This window comes from Heloderma suspectum, chromosome 1, assembly GCF_057233095.1.
Source record: "Heloderma suspectum isolate Gila_16-S chromosome 1, 16-S_ref, whole genome shotgun sequence".
Classification (NCBI taxonomy): Eukaryota; Metazoa; Chordata; class Lepidosauria; order Squamata; family Helodermatidae; genus Heloderma; species Heloderma suspectum.
The window spans coordinates 34,965,052-34,983,519 of record NC_139458.1 but is presented as its reverse complement, the minus strand read 5'-3'; the positions used below and the strand labels follow the sequence as shown (position 1 = coordinate 34,983,519).

Sequence of the window (18,468 nt, the reverse complement as noted above, 5' to 3'; positions counted from 1 at the left end):
CTTTCCCCATTATGGCCAATTCCCATTAAATTAGTTGAATCTAAACACAGTCACTTGAAAGAAGCAGAGCCAATTAATACCTTGAACCAGACATTTCCATATTGAAGGACATAAGTATAAACAAAATGTTTTCACCAAAGACATTGCACATAATGAGTTGTTGAAGCTTAGTTTGAAGGAACTGATGTAATCAAAGTCCTACCTAGGCATTGGCCTGAGGCACGGTCCATCTCAAACCCATTTGAGCACTGTTGCTAAAAAGAGAAAAGAAAGGGTACTCAGTCAGTGGAAAATGGGAAGAACGCAAAACTACAGATCAGAAGAATATTATTCTTGCCCCCCTTGCTTCCATACTTTAGTGTGGAGTCCAGAAATGTACAGTGCACACACAAATTCAGGTACTATCTTAAGGAGCCCATACGAGAACTCCCATGAACAAAGTATAGGCACAAGTATAGGAGGATTGCTGGCTTGGCAATAGGTCATGTGAAAAGGATCTACATGCCTTAGTTGATCATAAGCTGAACATGAGCTGGCACTGTGATATGGCTGCTAAACAAGCTAATGTAATCTTAGGCTGCATTAACTGAAGCATAGTACCTAGATCATGAGAAATAAGATGCCCTGTTCAGAGTTCAGTTTGAAAGCATGGGGCTAACTGTACCCACTCAACAATAACACATGCTGGTCATTCACCCTTGGCTGATGCATGATCAGCTCAGTCTGGAGGGAGCTGCCTTGTACATGCATAGGATGTTTCCAACAAGGGAGAAAGGAACCCTGCTCAGTTAGGGTTCCTGTCCCCATGGAGGAAATCCTATGCATGTAGAAGCACCATTTTGTGGAAAAGTTTGCAAAAGCAAGTATGTACCCCAGCCCACTGCTTCAAACTGATAGTGCTTACGTATCGGCAGAGATACGGCTCGCATGCACAACAGTATTGAGGGGGCAAGGCTACCCCTTTGCATTCCTACAGGTATGGAATGCCTGAATAGAGCAGGTTACATCTTAAGTACTCTGTCTAGGTCTGGTATTTAGGCAGAGGCTGGATGGCCATTTGTCAGGGATGCTGTAGTTGCATCCTACACTGTAGATCCTGAATTGAGCAGGGCGTTGGACTAGATGACCACCAAGGGCAATTTCAGCTCTAAAATTCTGTGATTCTATACTGGAACTCCTAGGCCCTAAACGTAAGCATTTTGTGCATGTCTAGTACTAGAGTTAAAAAGGTTAAGCCCAAGTTTACTTTGTCGTTAAGTGTGCATCTATTAGGATAAAGAACTGTTGCAAAATTATCCCACAAACTTAGAGCCTTGTTTATCAGTTGCTCAAACTGGGTTTTGATGTCTGCCAACATTTTGGTGTTTAATTCTTTTAATTCTGAGGTCCTTTTCAGAGAGGGAGAGAGAGAAAGGAAAGAAAAAAAATTAAAAGATACAGATTTCAACATATTTTGTGGGTTCACTGTTAAAAAAAATAACAAAAAAGGAGCTTGCTAAAATCTAGCATAGTTGAAAACCACGTGGCTCAACTGAACTGTTGGCTTCAGTTTCTCCAAATTCCATTGTGCATTTTTCTGGCAGACCATTAGAGAATCTTGCTGGGTGAACATGAGGTCTTCAAAAGACCACCCTGTCTCCCATCTCTTTCCCACATTACTCCACCGTTTACCATCAGCAGTGTTCAACCCTCCAAATATAGCATCTTCCATTTAACATGCAAGCTTGTTTAAAGAACACAAAACCTAATAGTTGTGTTATTTGGACACATGTATGCACGTATTTTGTAGAAGGGATTTGCAGAGATACACTAGTGTATCCAAAATAACACTGTGGAACTCCCTTCTTATTGACAGGATAGCCCCTAGCCCCTTCTCTGCAAGTGTTTAGGCGAGTGGTAAAGACTTTTCTGTTTAAAGCCACCTTCAGTTGAATTCAGAATTGGTTTGTGTGTTTAAAGCAGCTTCACAAAGTATATGCTTGCTACTATGGCTGTTACGTCTTGTATATATGTTTTTGTTTGTATGTTCCTTTGTGAGGGCATAGCTCTGAAAAGTGGCTAAATGTTACTTTATATTCATAAATCAAATTATTGGGATATTTAGTTTTACTGTATGCAACTATAGCCAGGGGAGTCATTTCGAAAGGGTAGGAGGCAGTCCCTCCCACCCTCCGTATTTCAGACCACCTGAACTATTCCTCAGTAGCACTTATAATTTTCGTTATTATGCAATATAAAACATAATAAAAGGAAATGAACTTAACACAAACGGCTTTTTCTGCAATTTAATCATAACGATCTCTGGAGCAGTCCTTTTTACCTAGCTGCGGATCTCTCCCCTTCATTTTTGTTCCTCTCCAAAACCTGAAATAGCACCCTAACAAGAACATTCGACCCTCAACTTATCTCTTAGCTTGATGACAAGAAGGGATGCATGCAATCCAATTGTGTCCACCTACTGACAGAACAGCATCCACCAGCAGTGTGGATTCCCTCTCTCCCCTGCAACCCTCCTCCATACCCCCAGATCCACTCTGGAGAGTTTAAGGACCCTATGGAGCAGATCTGGGGAACATGGGGGAAGCTGCAGCAAGGAAGGAGAGGATGGGAAAAGTCCACTTGCACAACACTGAATGTAAGCAAAGGTGCAGATGTTATGTGAGACATATTTATATCTATTGTGATATATGCTTTATTCAAGATACACTGGGAATGCCAATGGGGAAAAATAATTAATAGACTTTTATTTTTGTTAGTTATAAAGTATTTCATCTCAATTAAGGACACTAACATTAACCTGATTACACTGACTGCAGTCAAAACACTACATGGGTATATATCCACATGGCAGTTTGAAAAAAAGAGCTTACAGCTAACTTTAATTCTACAGCCTGTAGGCCTAACTTCCTCTTGGCTTCACAACTGAAGTGACAGACAGACATACCATTGAATGCTGGCTCAGCTATCAATTGTCTCCCTCCCTGTATGCTTTAGGTGGGCTGTTTGCTTTTTTATGTTTAAAAACACTGCAAGGATATTCTTGCATTTATCAATTCATTCATTGTTTTATGAATTTTTTTAAAGGGATTTTTTTTTAAGTGCAAAATTGCTCTGAGAATGGGAGGGTGGGGTTTTTTGACAGACGCCAGCCTATCAGCTCCAGCATCTGCTTAAAGCAAGGGTTTTCAGAGGAATAGTTACGGCTGGACTGAATGTAGCGAGGTTGGTTCCAGCACAGCCTCACTGCTCTAAAGCTGTGTGCATCTCCACCCTTCAGTAAAAAGGCCATGTTAGCATGTACATGGATCATTACTTATCCATTACTGTTCTGCTTAAAACAGCAGTCCCAAGGATGCTTTTCATTCTCTCTCTCTCTCTCACACACACACACACATTACCTACATTTGCACTTTGCTTCAGGCTTAGTATGGAAACCTGTGTTCCCCCACAGATATTTTAAGGCTAAATTAATACGGTGTTCGCTTCTGCTTTCTGCATTGAGTAGTGATTGTTTTATTGCTTTAGTTTTTGATACTTAGCTATGACTAACCTTGGAAACTTTTTAGGTAGAAAAGCAATTCATATATTTTATAAATATGCCAAGTCAGTTGTTTTGTTAATGTATGTCTTTTGTTACAGCCCTTGTGATGTGTAATTCTGTTCTGGAGATGCTTTTATAAGTAATACATTTGCAATTATCTGGTAAAAGTTTACATGGCCCTGCCTTAACCACACTGCCTGATGGGTCATTGCCTTTAGGTTCAAAAACCATTGACCTAACAGCTGGTGCAGTTAAGGCAGAGCCATGGATGGGTGTGTGTGTGTGTGTGAATGGTAGGCTGTGTGGATAGATGGATTTATGTGTGAAAATGATTGGGTATGAAAAAGACAGAATGAGAGAGAAGAGGTGCTACGAAGAGAGAGAAAAGGGATGTCCCTGCTCACACCAGCAGTAATTGGTCCTAACTACTTTTTCCCAAGGGAATGTAGCCCTTGACTTTAAAAAGATTCCCCACCCCAGTTTTAGGACATGGCTTTGACTCAGCAACATGAAGATGTTCTAAGGTTACCTGAATCTATCATGATCCTGAATAGGATTTGTGCAGGAGTTGAATAGCTGAACTTAGGAACCTGCCTTATATCAGCGCAGAATATTTGTCCATCCAGCCCAGTATTGTCTCTGGTCAGTAGTAGCTCTTCAGGGTCTCAAGCAGAGATAGAACTTTTCCATCACCTGCAATCTAGTCCTTTTATATGGAGGTACCATGGACTGAACCTGGGGCCTTTTACATGCAAAACATGTGCTCTACCACTGAGCTATGGGGGTGAGGGGAAGACATCAAAGTTGGTGGAGTCAAGTTATACATAGCAGCACTTGGATGATACTATTTATGTAGCATGATTTTGCTAGGGCATTTTACTAGAATGTCTATGTTTTGATGCAACGTCTTTGCTTTGGTTTTGCAAAGGCCATATTTCTTCATTACTTTTTTGCCAAGTTGATAGAGAATGAGTCTTCAGCAGATTTTAGGCTCCAGTTCTGTCTGGATCTAAGCCACTACTATTAATGGCTGACTCTATATTTGTATTGATTCCTGGTCTACTTCTTTGCCAGCCCATAGTAATGAAATTCCTTGGTATACAAAGTTGACATATTTCTGCACACACACACATATGTATCTCACCTGTGTCTTCCCACGACTTATAAGGCAGCCAACCACTATGCAAATGGTCAATGTCCTGCAATAGGAACAGAAACTTTATCATATGCATGGTCATTATGTGGAACTGAGGTGAGAATAAACCAGCAATTTTCTGATATAGCCCCATTGTCAGAATACCGCTGTACTTCCTTTTTGCCAGTGGCCGTAACTAGCCTCCATTTCTCAGCCTGTCCCCTTTAACAGCCATGATTATGCATGTCTGATATTTGTGGTTACTTCACTGCTTCTCTGCACAGAGGGAAAGGGCTGGTTGGAGTTGTCTCCCTCTGCTGGCCTCCTCTCCTCCCTCTCCTGTATTCTTTAGTTTTCACTGTATCACTGTAGTAATACAGAAAAATACTGGGGCTGCAGGCTCCGGCTCCTCTGGCCATCTCCTTTTACTAGATAGCTTGTACTTGAAACAACATGGCTCCAATTTTCTCAATGGGGAAAAGACGCTACAGATGCTCAATGGGGGGAAAGCAGGCAACAGCGGCTGCAGACTGAGAATGGGTGAAGCAACTAGATTGCTGTATTTACTCCCTGGAAAAGGAGAAACGGGGTGGGAGCTTGAACTCCCTGTTGGCTGGAATGGGATAAAATTGTGCTGCTCTCATGGGAGTCTTCAGATGCTTTCAGGGATAATAATGTAGTAGACGGGGGGAGCCTGGATAGGGGCAGAAAACAAGCCTCTCTCATAAGTTGAGCAGCACCTGCCAGGTTATTGACATTCAGTTCTACTCCCCCCACCCAACCCAGAAGTATGTTGTTTTCAAGCACTGTGTGACCCATGAAAAACAGATTTTTAAGGTACGGTACACCGGGCTTTCCTTGCTTCGTGTGTCCCTGATTGACCAAGGCCAATTCCATGAAAATCCAGATAATACTCCAATGCACTTCTCATTCTGCTGTCATGAAGATCCCCCCTCCTGGAATAATTCAAGGTTTAAATTTTTATGAACCGCCCAAAGAGCTTTGGCTATTGGACAGTGTAGAAATGAAATGAATGAATGGATGAATGAATGAATGGACAAATAAACAGATGATAGATAGATAGATAGATAGATAGATAGATAGATAAGGCATAGTAACAGCGATTAAAACCAGGCCACAAATATCCAAAAGTTAATTGAGTATTTCCAAAACTTCCAATAGAGGAGGACCAAACTACGTGTGATATACAGGTGTATATATCTTTACTCTGAATTTTAAAACAACAACAATAACCCTGAAAGCAGTATCTGGAAGCTGTGAATTTCAGTAGAATGGCAGGAGAGCAGGGGTGGATTATTCCTTTCCCTTCCAGCTATTTTTCTGTTCAAAACTGCCCTCCCGCAGTTGCTTTTCATTCTGCAAAGGAAAATACATGATTACTCATATCTTTTCCCACCCCATAATGAGAAGAAAAGTAACTGTGCATGTGTAGAGAGGTATTTGAGGGGTGGGGGTGGGGGTGGAAGGCTGAGGAAAAAAAGGGTTAAACAGCTCTTCCTTATCACCAAATCGGGCCCCCACTGAAACTCACAGCCTTTAAAAAAAAAGATTCAAAAATACACATGGCTGTGTGTAATATGGACCATAGTTGCACTTTTTAAAACTGAAACTGGAGGCATATTTCACTCTTGCAAAGGTTTACTATGGGGTAGGTAAGAATAAGTAGAGAAGCCCCCACCCTCTTTGTTTGTGTACAAGGCACTTTCCTGGGTACACCCCCTCTGAGAGCAGGTAATGCTGCCCTACCTCTACAACAGTAGCGACTGAACGATAGAGACATCACCAGTTCACTTCAGGGCTCAATTTAAAGTGCTAATATTGACCTTTAAAGCCCTCGATGGTTTGGGATCAATTTAAGTGAAGTACTGCCTTCACCCATATGAATCTGCCTGGGTCTTAAGAATGGCCACAGAGGTCAGTCAGTTAGATCAGTGGGCCCAAGAGACAGGGTTTTTTCAGTAAAGGCCCCATATTTATAGACCTCCCTCCTGAAGGAGATACATTTTGCAACCTTCCGCATTTTATGTGATCTTTGAATTGGCCTAATAAAGGTATTATACTATATGGATTTTGGAATATTTATTATGGCCAACATGGCTGGCTTTGTTTTTACATAAGAACATATGAAGAGCCATTCTAGTTCAGACCAAGGGACCATCTAGTTCAGCATTCTGTTCACAAAGTGGCCAACCAGCTGCCCACAGGAAACCCACAAGAAAGGCATGAGTGTAACAGCACCCTCCTGCACATGTTCCCCAGCAACTGGAATACATGGGCACACTGGTGGTAGCATACAGTCATCAGGACTAGTAGCCATTGATAGCCTTATCCTCCATGAATTTGTCCAATCCCCTTTTAAAGCCATGCAAATTGGAGGCCATCACTACATCTTCTGGAAGTGAATTCCATACTTTAACGATGCGCTGTGTGAAGAAGTACTTCCTTTGATCTGTCTTGAATCTCCCACCAATCAGCTTCATGGGATGACTCTGGATCCCACTATTATGACAAAGGGAGAAAAATGTCTCCCTATCCACTTTTTAATCAAAGCTATGGTTTTCCCAGTAGCAACATATGGCTGTGAGAGCTGGACTATAAGGAAGGCTGAGTGCTGAAGAATTGATGCTTTCAAACTGTGGTGCTGGAGAAGACTCTTATGAGCCCCCTGGACTGCAAGGAAGTCAAATCAGTCAATCCTAAAGGAAATCAACCCTGAGTGCTCATTGGAGGGACAGATCCTGAAGCTGAAGCTCAAATATTTTGGCCACCTAATGTGAAAACTCCCTGGAAAAGACCCTGATGCTGGGAAAGATTGAAGGCAAAAGGAGAAGGGGATGGCAGAGGATGAGATGGCTAGATAGCATCACCGATGCAATGAATATGAACTTGAGCACACTCCGGGAGAGGGCGGAGGACAGGAAGGCCTGGCGTGCTATGGTCCATGGGGTCACAAAGAGTCCGACACGACTTAACGACTGAACAACAACAATCCACTTTCTCCACACCATGCATAATTTTGTACACCTTTAGCATGTCTCCCCTTACTCCCCGTTTTTTCTAAGCTAACAATCCCAGAGGTTGTAACCCTTCCTCATAGGGGAGTTGCTGCAGCCCCTTGATCATTTTAGTTGCACATTTCTGCCCTTTTTCCAACTCTACAATAATTGTTTTAGGTTCAGTGACCAGAACTGTACACAGTATTCCAAGTGTGGTCACACCATAGATTTGTATAAAGGCAGAATGATATTGACAGTTTTATTTTGAATTTATTTCCGAAGGAATTGAAAAGATCCATTTCTTAAGTTATTTTTCACAGCACACTAACTGTTCCCTTATGGCACACAGCTTGGGAATTACTGGGTTAATCTGTGTCCTGTGTTAAATGCTTCCCCAACCTTGTATCCTCCAGATGTGTTGGCTCAAAATTCCCACCATCCTTAGCCAGAATGGAAGTTGTAGTCCAAAATATCTTGAAGGCACCAGGTTGGGGAAGGCTGTTGTAATGGATAACACCCATATGAATGAATATAGCTACTATGCTTATTAACAAGTACATTTGCCAGAGAGTGAGGTCTTTTTTTGTTACTGATTGATTAGTAATTATATACCACTTAGGGAGCAATCCTATGGCTGCTAGTCAGCAGCTAGACGGCCATAGGATAGCTGGTTTTCTGGGAACCGACTTCAGAGCCCATTCTCTGAGGTTGGTTCCTGAAGAACCGACCTTCCCCCCACCCCCGCATGCTGCCTTGCAGGCAATGTGGAGAAGCCCCATGCTCTGCGCTCGCAAGAGGAGCACGGAGTGGCAGAAACGGGGCGTTCCAGGGGGCGTTCCGGTGCGGGCGGAAATGCTTGTACGACACATCCTCTGCGTCGTACGGCACCTTCCTCCCCTGCTCTGCCCTCCCGCGGCTAGACAGCCAAAAGCAGCTCTCTAGCTGAAAATGCAGGGCAGGTAGCGTGCAGAAGGAATGATTCCCTCCGTGCTTCTCCTGCCCTGCATTGGATAGGCGGTCACCTCTGAGTTCGGAGGCGGCCACCTATCTGCATAGGATTGCTCCTTTAATATAATAAAATCTCTAAGCAGTATATAAACAGAAAACAGTTTTAGGAAACTGTTATTACTGCTACTCCCAGAGTTTACAATTCCCAGTGCCCAAGTGGATGCCAACAACGCATTTCTCATCTCTGCATAGTATAGTCTGCTTATTATAGAGGAGGCAGACAGTGCTGTTCACCTGTCTGACAACTTCTAAAACCCTTCAGAACAAGACTCAGAATAAAAGCACAGCAAAACTAAGAAAATCCCTCAGCTGGTAATCCTACACAGGCAGATGTTGCTTGCTTGGCAGGGCTTTCAGTCACAGAAAACTAGACTTACTCTCCGGAGGCATTGCCTAGAATTGGATCCCATACATATTGATGTGGCATGTCACCCATCATTTAATGCTGCACTTTTTCTATGGATCTCCTAAAAGGTTTCTGGAGAGGTAGTAATACAACTGCAAAAGTGTACATACACAAAAGTGTACAACTGCAAAAGTGTACTGATTCCACAGAGCAAGCAGAAGGAAAAAATGAAGCGTTTGCATACATTTACATAGCAGTAAGTGTGGTTTTGCCACTGAATGTGTGTAAACGTCACAGGGAGTTGCTGTCAATCCTAGTTCCCCAAAAAGCATATCCATATGAGACATCTGTTTGCAAACACATGTTGGCGACATTCACACATTAAAACAGCCTAGGCGTACACCCAAAGTAAAATGTGTGAGCATAAAGAACCACCCTGCTGGATCAGGCATCTTGATTCCTACTGTTACCTGCCAGGTATATCAAGGAAGACCACAACCAGGGCCTGAAGGCAACAGCCCTTTTCTGCTGCTGCCCACCCCACCGTACCCATCATCCAGTATTCAAAAGCATATTACCTCAATATGCAAGATCCATGTAGCACTTATAGCTAGCTACTAGCCATGGATAAACTCTTGAAGCAGCCCTGAAAAAGCTCTGTTGCTCTGACTCCAAAGTGCTACTTTTAAAGCACTGCTGACTGTATCTGCTGGTTGACACTGAGTGGGGCTTGAGGGATTTTCAGAGAAAGTAACAGGCAGTGAATGGCTGCAAGATTAAGCCTTTGGTTTAGCTCCTTATTTCTCTCACCTCTACTGAAACTAAGCCTAATTGCAGGTAACTGAATGTATGCATATTCTTCCGCTCTTACACTTCCTCTCTCTGTTGTCTCTCTTTTCAAAATGTAGATGGTTAGTTCCTTGGGGCAGGCACCAGTTCCATTTACAGAGATGGTGAAATAACAAACAACAACTTGCTGTAATTTCTATATATCCCTTCAGTTCATATCTTTTTTAAACAAACAAACAAACAAACAAACAATGTTTCTAGGTTTGTAAAACAACAGTTCTATCTGCAACTACTTCTTCAAGACGCTTATTCACAAGGGAAGTATTAACAGACAAAGTGCATGGTCTATCAATACAATTTCCAGCTAGAGGGAGGGGTTGGCTTAACCAACAGTTGTAATAGTGCAAATTAAGCAACAAACAGACTTTCACAGCAATTAACAGATTTTCAACCTGAAAACAAGAATTGCTTTATATACATTTGCACAGAAAAATGCAAATGGAAATACAAATGCAAGAAAACGTTTAAGTTGCTGGAGCCATAAAGAGCAGAATACGGTGCAGAGAGGAATATTGCTAGAAGTTGTATATACATAATATTAAGAATTGGGTGTTCCCCTTCCTCCCCCTCCTGTTACTTTACATCAGCTCAAACAAGCCCGATGGGATGAGTAAACTCTGCAGTTGATTAAGATTTGCATTTAGCAAACAGTCAGGAACCCCCCCCCCCCATATAAATGCAGTGCATGGCACGTACCTTTTTAATCCTGTCATGTCCAAAACTGATGAAGAAAGCTCAGGAGAGAAAAATAGTGCCTGAACAGCTGAATAGCTAAAAAATAGTTCTGTACATTACACCTTTTGCTAGAACTCCAGTCCTGCCATCATTTATATTCCACAGAATGAAAGAACAGATCATAGAGAAACAGAGGAAGACAGAAAGAGAGAGAGAGAGAGAGAAGGGGAAAGAAGGAGGAGGGAGGGAAGGAGGGGAGAAGTGGGAAGGGAGAAGGAGAGGTCTGCTCCTCCTCAGACACTGGAGAGAATACAGCAAAAGCACCTGGTTTTGCTTAGTTCTCTTCTGTAATTCAGCATTAAACCAATTGGAGGAGGAATGTTAAAAATGAACACTTCATTTTCTAAGTATGTTAAACAATGCAAATAAGAGGCCTCAGTCTGGAGACAGCTGGTTTAGATTAGAAAGCTCACCAACTGGCTAGACTCCTCACAACACTCCTGAGGAGCCTGCCAGGATAAAAAAAAACAAAAAACAACACTCGCAGTTTGAAGGGAAGCCTTTCCCGCTAGGAGCGTGCCACAGGACAGGCAGCACCGGCATGGGATGGACAGAGTCTCCTGTCAAGAACCTGTGGGGAAAGAAAGGGGGGGGGTGTCACGTACAAGGTACAAATAGCAGGGGCCTTCCTGAAGAATGATTTTGCTCATGTTTCATCATCTTACCACTGCTACACCATTGCTTGCCAATAGCATATACTGAAGAGAGCTTGGCCCATCTAGTACATGGGTCCCCAACTCCCAGGCCACGGACCAGTACCAGCCCATGGCCTGATAGGAACCAGGCCGTACAGCAAGAGGTGAGTGTAGGGGTGTGTGAAACCCTCTTATGTTGGGTCCCCTTACCTTGGGTCCCTCCCGCCCGGAATCCTTGCCGGCCCTGGCCGGCTGCACTCCGTGGCGAGTCCGCAGAGCTGCTGGCCGGCTCCAGCCGCTGGTGGACTTTCGGCCGCTGGGACGCAAATGGTGTCCGCATAGCGGATGCCATTTGCGTCCCTGTTCTTCAAGTAATAGGCTACATAAATCTTTATACAGCCTATTACTGCAAAGTAATAAATGTAATGCGCTTGAATCATCCCGAAACCATCCCCCCCGGTCCATGGAAAAATAGTCTTCCACGAAACCGGTCCTGGTGCCAAAAAGGTTGGGGACTGCTGATCTAGTAGATAAGGAGCTTAACTTCATGACAATTGCCACTACAAGGATAATATATGACTTTTAAAAAATGCATTCAGACACAAGAGCCAACAAGTTAAAAATTTTACGAAGAGCAAATTTGACATCCACATCTTGAATTTCCCTCCCAAGGATACACTGGGGTGAAGACTGCATTTTGCCAAGATGAAAGATTATTGGTCTTTCCATTGCTGCTGCATTTTGTTTCAAGGATCATATCATATGACAGATGGTCATTCCTCTAATCTGGTGATTCTAAAAGGGAAGATTCCAACTGTGGACAAATCTTCTTTAGTTGTGATTTCTCTCTGTTTTTTTTAATACTTTTTATTCTATTATCATTATAAATGAAATAAACAGTACCAACAACCTAGTCATTATCTACAGTTTCCAACGATACAGTATTCTTAGGAGGACACAGCAATAACGGCAAAGAAAGAACAGAAGAAGGAAAAGGAAGAAGAAAGCAAGAAAGAAAAATAAAAAAATATTAAAAAGTTACTTAAAAGGATTAAATTTAAACTCCATTATACACAAACTTCAAATATCATTCTACTTAAAAATTATACCTATAACATTGCCAATATTACAATTCAGTACAGCATAGATAATCAACCTTACATTTCAGTATCATATCAACAGTTTTATAGCAAGGGAGCAAACATACAATTCATTTCCAATAACCATATATTGCCCTTCAGTTAACATATAATAGTAAAGCTTAACAATTTAGTCAGCCAAAAATATTACTAATCAAAGCCTCATAATAATGATAGTAATAATAATAAAAAGGAAGGAAATTACAAAGGATAAGAAATAATAACAAATCACTAATATATTTAATATAATACCTTAAATCTGTATTTTAAACTCCTGCACTGCTGCTAGGTTTTATTGTGGTTGTATTGTTATATTGTGGTTTTAATGTTCTATATATTTTAAATTGTTTTATTGTGTGTTGTTTGGTTTTAATTTTTGTGAACCGCCCAGAGAGCTTCAGCTATTGGGTGGTATAGAAATGAAATGAAATAAATAAATAAATAAATAATATATTTTATACTATCTATATTTTAGATAGTGTCATTTCTAAATCTATATATGAATGTGTACATATCTATACACATATAAACAGGAATTTTATTATACAGTATATCATGTCTAATATGACTCACATGACTCACTTGTAGGGTGCCACAGGGTTCATCCTCTCCCCGATGCTATTTAACTTCTATGTGAAGCCGCTGGGGGCTATCACCAGGAGGTTTGGGGTGCAGTGTCATCAATATGCGGATGACACGCAGCTCTACCTCTCGTTCAAATCTTCACCAAGGTTGGCCATAATATCCCTGTCCAAATGTCTGGAGATGGTGAGTGGCTGGATGGGGAGGAATAAGCTGAAGCTGAACCCTGACAAGACCGAGTTACTTTTGGTGGGAGACAAGAGGAGGTTGGGGGATGTTGACCTGGTGTTGAATATGGTATGGTTACCCTTGAAAGACCAGGTCCACATCCTGGGGGTCATTTTAGACTCGCAGCTGTCCATGGAGGCTCAGGTGTCAGCTGTGAGCCAGACAGCGCTGTACCAACTCTGATACGGCGGCTGCGCCCCTACCTTCTCAACCATCTGCTCCCATCGGTGGTACATGCCCTGATCTCCTCTCGTTTAGACTACTGTAATGCGCTCTACGTGGGATCACCCTTGAGAATGGTTCGGAAGCTGCAGCTGGTACAGAACGTGGCTCGCCTGATTAAAGGCAGCTGCTGGCGAGATCACATCACTCCAGTGCTGAAGGAGCTGCACTGGTTACCAGCTGTTTTCCGGGCCAAATTCAAGGTGTTGGTTTTGACCTTTAAAACCCTTTATGGTTCCGGCCCTGCCTATCTCAAGGAGCGCCTCCAACAGCACTAGACAGGCCCTTTAAGAAGATCAGCCTCGGATGGCCTTCTCTCTGTTCCATCAGCCAGGACAGCTAGGCAGGTGAGGACGAGGGAGAGGGCCTTCTCTGTGGTGGCCCCCACTCTGTGGAACTCCCTCCCTAGGGCATTTGGGGTAGGTTAGGGTATTTTTTAGAAATGTGATGTTTTTAATGTAGAATTTTATTGTTTTAAACTGTTTTATTGTTGTACATCACCCAGAGTGGCTGGGTGACCAGATGGGCGATTAATAAATAAATAATATAATGTAATATAAAAAAGAGGAAGTAAGAAAGAGAGGGGGAGAGAGAGAGAGAGAAAGAGGGGATATATGTAAACAGTCCTCTGCACTGGCATACTGCCCAGACCTTGTAGCCCAAGCAAATCCGAAGAACAATAAAAGTTGAAAAGTTCCCAGCTCATGAGGCTGGGGAAGATGTCTCCCATGCTTTACTTTGAATGCCAGCTAGCCAAGCCTCCGCCATTTCATGATTTAAAAACTTTTTCATCTGGCCTTCAAAAAGAATGCAAAATATAGCAGGGTATTTGATATGATATTTCAGATTCATTTGTCTTGCCTGGTTTCTCGCCTCGGTAAATTGCCTTCTTTTGTCAGCGATTTCTTTAGTGTAATCTGGAAATAACATAACTTTGTCTCATGTTGGCCCCCCAAAAAGTTCTCCCACTTCTCTTGCCAAGCGTGAAATATGATTTTTTGTAGAAACTCTTGCAAATTGAACCATAACAGTATAGGCAGTCCCTTTGATGCCACGAACTGGACCTGGAACACAGTATGCATGCTCAATAAGATTCTTATTGAATAAATAATCAGGTGGCAGAATGAGTAGCTCATGCAGAAATTTATCCAGGAATTTAGACAGACTTATATCAGCAGGCAGATCTTTGATACCAAGGATACGCAGGTTCACTGTACAAGTATATGCCTCCAGTCAGGAAATTCTAGCAGACAGGATATTATGAGGGGCATACATACCCATCTCTTGTGTAGACACCTGGTGTTGGAGAGTATTAACCTTCAATTCCATCTTTTGCAAAGAGCTATTAATTAGATCCACAGCCCCTTGAAGGTTAGTAATAGAATCTTGTATTGTATCCAGCCTCTTAGTCTGTTCTGCTAATTGAGAAGAGAAAGTTTTTATCAGAGCCAGCAACTCCTCTACATCTCCAGCATCTCTAGAAACCTTTGCCAAGGGAGGGGTTGGGAGAGTTGGCGGTGGTCCCGCGGCTTTTTTCCTTCCCCTTGATGCTGCCATCCTCCTCTTCCATAAGGAAAGCAAGTAGGTATAACAAACAAATGGTCACTTCAACAGATTTTGCAGGTCCTCAGATATTGTTGGTATTTTTAATTCATAAATACTAAAAAAAAATTGGAGCTCGTCAGCCCTGAAGTCTCCTAATTACATAGGAGTTTCAAAACAGCTTTGAGTAGAAGATGCTCCGGAAAACTGACCTTAAGAGTCCAGTCCTTCTGCTGCTCCGCAAAAGGAGTTGTTCTTCCAAGATCTGATCCAGATGGTACTCTAGCTTCCCCTTTTAATTCCAGGGGAAGATGAAAAGGTTTTTCAACCTTTTAAAAGCTGTTTGAGGAGGCGACCTGCGGAGCCTCCGCAGGACGCTTGCCAGGGCGACATGGCTCCAACCAGAAGTCCATTTTTAATTTTTCCAAACTTAAGTTTGGTTTGCCCCAAATGTTGAGAATTTTTCCAATCTTAAATTCAGTTCATCCCAAACTTTGAGAATTGTTTTTTAAAAGTTCACATGAACGTTTGTACACCTTTTTGTGTTCATTTCTCCCAATGCATATATTATTGTTTGTAATTTTGACTAATATACACATTTTGCAAGCAATTTTAATATGCGATTTTGAACATTATTTTCACTAATGCACACATTTTTAGTGCACTTTCCCCTAATATATGCATTTTTGTACACATTTTTTTTATTCGATACCTCCACTGCAAAATTTGGAAAAGTGCAAATTTTGAAGGATGGCGGAGTTTTGGTTTGCATATATGTTTGAAAGTGTGAAATTATCTATGTTCACATTAAAATATGAACTGAATGAATTTCTCTGTTGTGCCTAGTACCAGCCCAGTAGCAGGTTATGATTGGGTTACTCATGACTATCTTACTAGATATGCATAGTGTGGGGTGTAGGAAAAATGCATCAAAATAACTAAGGCAGATATAGTTTTGGGGAGTGCGATCTTATGGCTCCTATTCAGCATCTGGAGGACATAGGATTGTTCAGTTTCCTGGCTCTGGGCTTGGAAACAGGGCTCCAACCTTGGAGCCAGGAAACTGCACTCCCTGCCACCTCCCCCTCAGAGCCAGCACAGAGAGAACCACATTGGCTACCTCGCTGCCCTCAGAAAATGGAGCGCGGGACGGAAATTGAAAATTCTTGGGGGCAGGGAGGGGAGGAGACCAGGGCAGCAGCCATACGACAAATCATATGGCTGCCCCAGCCTCTTTCCTTCCCTAAAGCCCCAGCTAGATGAGTGAAAATGCCCGTCTAGTTTAAATGCAAAGTGGGAGGCACGATGTGCCTCCCGCTCTGCATTGGATACTCATAAGTGTCCGTGTTCAGAGGTTTATGAGTACCCAGGATGGATCAGATTGGATTGCGCTCTAAGCAGGGTAAGAGCCAAGGGACAGTGCATTGTGTGATATTTTGTGTGGCTGCAGGGTTTAATCAATTAAAAACCCTTTTAATCTGAGCAAAAGAAAGTGTCCTGATTAATCAACAAATAATGAAAATAAAAATATTATTAATACGAGTGCTTATAAAAACTGCCAATGACAAGTTGGAGATCATTAGGAAAGGAACAGAAAATACAACTGCTACTATCATAATGCTTTCATACAAATCAATGATGCAACCACATTTGGAATACTGTGTACATTTCAGGTCACCACACATCCAAAAAGATATTGTAGAGTTGGGAAAAGGGCACAAAAGGGCAACTAAAAGGAACAAGGGGCTGGAGCAACTCCTCCATGAGGAAAGTTTGCAACCTCTGGGATTGTTTGCCTTAGAAAAAAAGATGAGTAAGGGGAGACATGATTTTGTTGTTCAGTCGTTCAGTCGTGTGTGTCTGACACTTCGTGACCCCATGGACCATAGCACGCCAGGCCTTTCTGTCCTGCGCTCTCCCCCGGAGTGTGCTCAAGTCCATATTCATTGCATAGGTGATGCTATCTAGCCATCTCATCCTCTGCCATCCCCTTCTCCTTTTGCCTTCAATCTTTCCCAGCATCAGGGACTTTTCCAGTGAGTTTTCTCTTTGCATTAGGTGGCCAAAATATTGGAGCTTCAGCTTCAGGATCTGTCCTTCCAATGAGCACTCAGGGTTGATTTCGTTTAGGATGGACTGATTTGACCTCCTTGCAGTCCAAGGGAGTCGTAAGAGTCTTCTCCAGCACCACAGTTCGAAAGCATCGATTGTTTGGCGCTCAGCCATCCTTATAGTCCAGCTATCACAGCCATACATTACTACTGGGAAAACCATAGCTTTGATTATATGGACCTTTGTCGGCAAGGTGATGTCTCTGCTTCTTACTATGCTGTCTAGGTTTGCCATAGCTTTCCTCCCAAGGAGCAAGCGTCTTTTAACTTCATGGCTACAGTCACCGTCTGCGGTGATCTTGGAGCCCAAGAAAATAAAATCTGTCACTGCTTCCATTTCTTCCCCTTCGATATGCCAGGAAGTGATGGGGGCAGATGCCATGATCTTAGTTTTTTTTTAATGTTGAGTTTCAAATCAGCTTTTGCACTCTCCACTTTCACCCTCAACAAGAGGCTCTTTAGATCCTCTTCGCTTTGTGCCATTAGGGTGGTATCGTCTGCATATCTGAGGTTGTTGATAATTCTCCCGGCAATCTTAATTCTGACCTGTGATTGGAGACATGGCAGAGGTGTACAAAATTATGCATCATGTGGAGTAACTCCACTATGAGGAAAGGGTAGAACATCAGGAGCTTTTTAGCTTAGAGAAAGGGATAGTCAGAGGGTGGGAGGAGAGGACATGATAGAGGTATATAAAATCATGTATGGTGAGGAGAAAGTGGTTGTTCAGTCGTGTCCGACTCTTCGTGACCCTATGGATCATAGCACGCCAGGCCTTCCTGTCCTGCGCTCTCTCCTGGAGCGTGCTCAAGTTCATATTCATTACATCAGTGATGCTATCTAGCCATCTCATCCTCTGCCGTCCCCTTCTCCTTTTGCCTTCAGTCTTTCGAAGCATCAGGGTCTTTTCCAGAGAGTTTTCTCTTCGCATTAGGTGGCCAAAATATTTGAGCTTCAGCTTCAGGATCTGTCCTTCCAATGAGCACTCAGGGTTGATTTCCTGTAGGATGGACTGATTTGACCTCCTTGCAGTCCAGGGGACTCGTAAGAGTCTTCTCCAGCACCACAGTTCGAAAGCATCAATTCTTCGGCGCTCAGCCTTCCTTATAGTCCAGCTCTCACAGCCATACATTACCTCTGGGAAAACCATAGCTTTGATTATACGGACCTTTGTTGGCAAGGTGATGTCTCTGCTTCTTACTATGCTGTCTAGGTTTGCCATAGCTTTCCTCCCAAGGAGCAAGCGTCTTTTAATTTCATGGCTACAGTCACAGTCTGCGGTGATCTTGGAGCCCAAGAAAGTAAAATCTGTCACTGCTTCCATTTCTTCCCCTTCTATATGCCAGGAAGTGATAGGGCCAGATGCCATGATCTTCAT

At 42.6% G+C, this 18,468-nt stretch overlaps 1 protein-coding gene across 2 annotated transcripts in view; it reads right to left on the bottom strand.

Moving 5' to 3' along the window:
- FBLN5 (fibulin 5) overlaps positions 1 to 10,873 on the bottom strand; it is a 111,961-nt gene extending 101,088 nt beyond the window's left edge. The window contains exons 1-3 of one of the 2 annotated variants that reach the window (XM_084840603.1): positions 10,593 to 10,873; positions 4,686 to 4,740; positions 203 to 254 (exon numbers count right to left, since the gene is read on the bottom strand). In XM_084840603.1, coding sequence (XP_084696729.1) covers positions 203 to 254; positions 4,686 to 4,740; positions 10,593 to 10,609 — 124 coding nt within the window. In that variant the 5' untranslated portion in view covers positions 10,610 to 10,873. Of the gene's footprint in view, positions 1 to 202; positions 255 to 4,685; positions 4,741 to 9,625; positions 9,887 to 10,592 lie in introns of those variants that run through there. The other variant, XM_084840611.1, reaches the window with a different exon arrangement.
- Between the last annotated feature and the right edge of the window lie 7,595 nt (positions 10,874 to 18,468).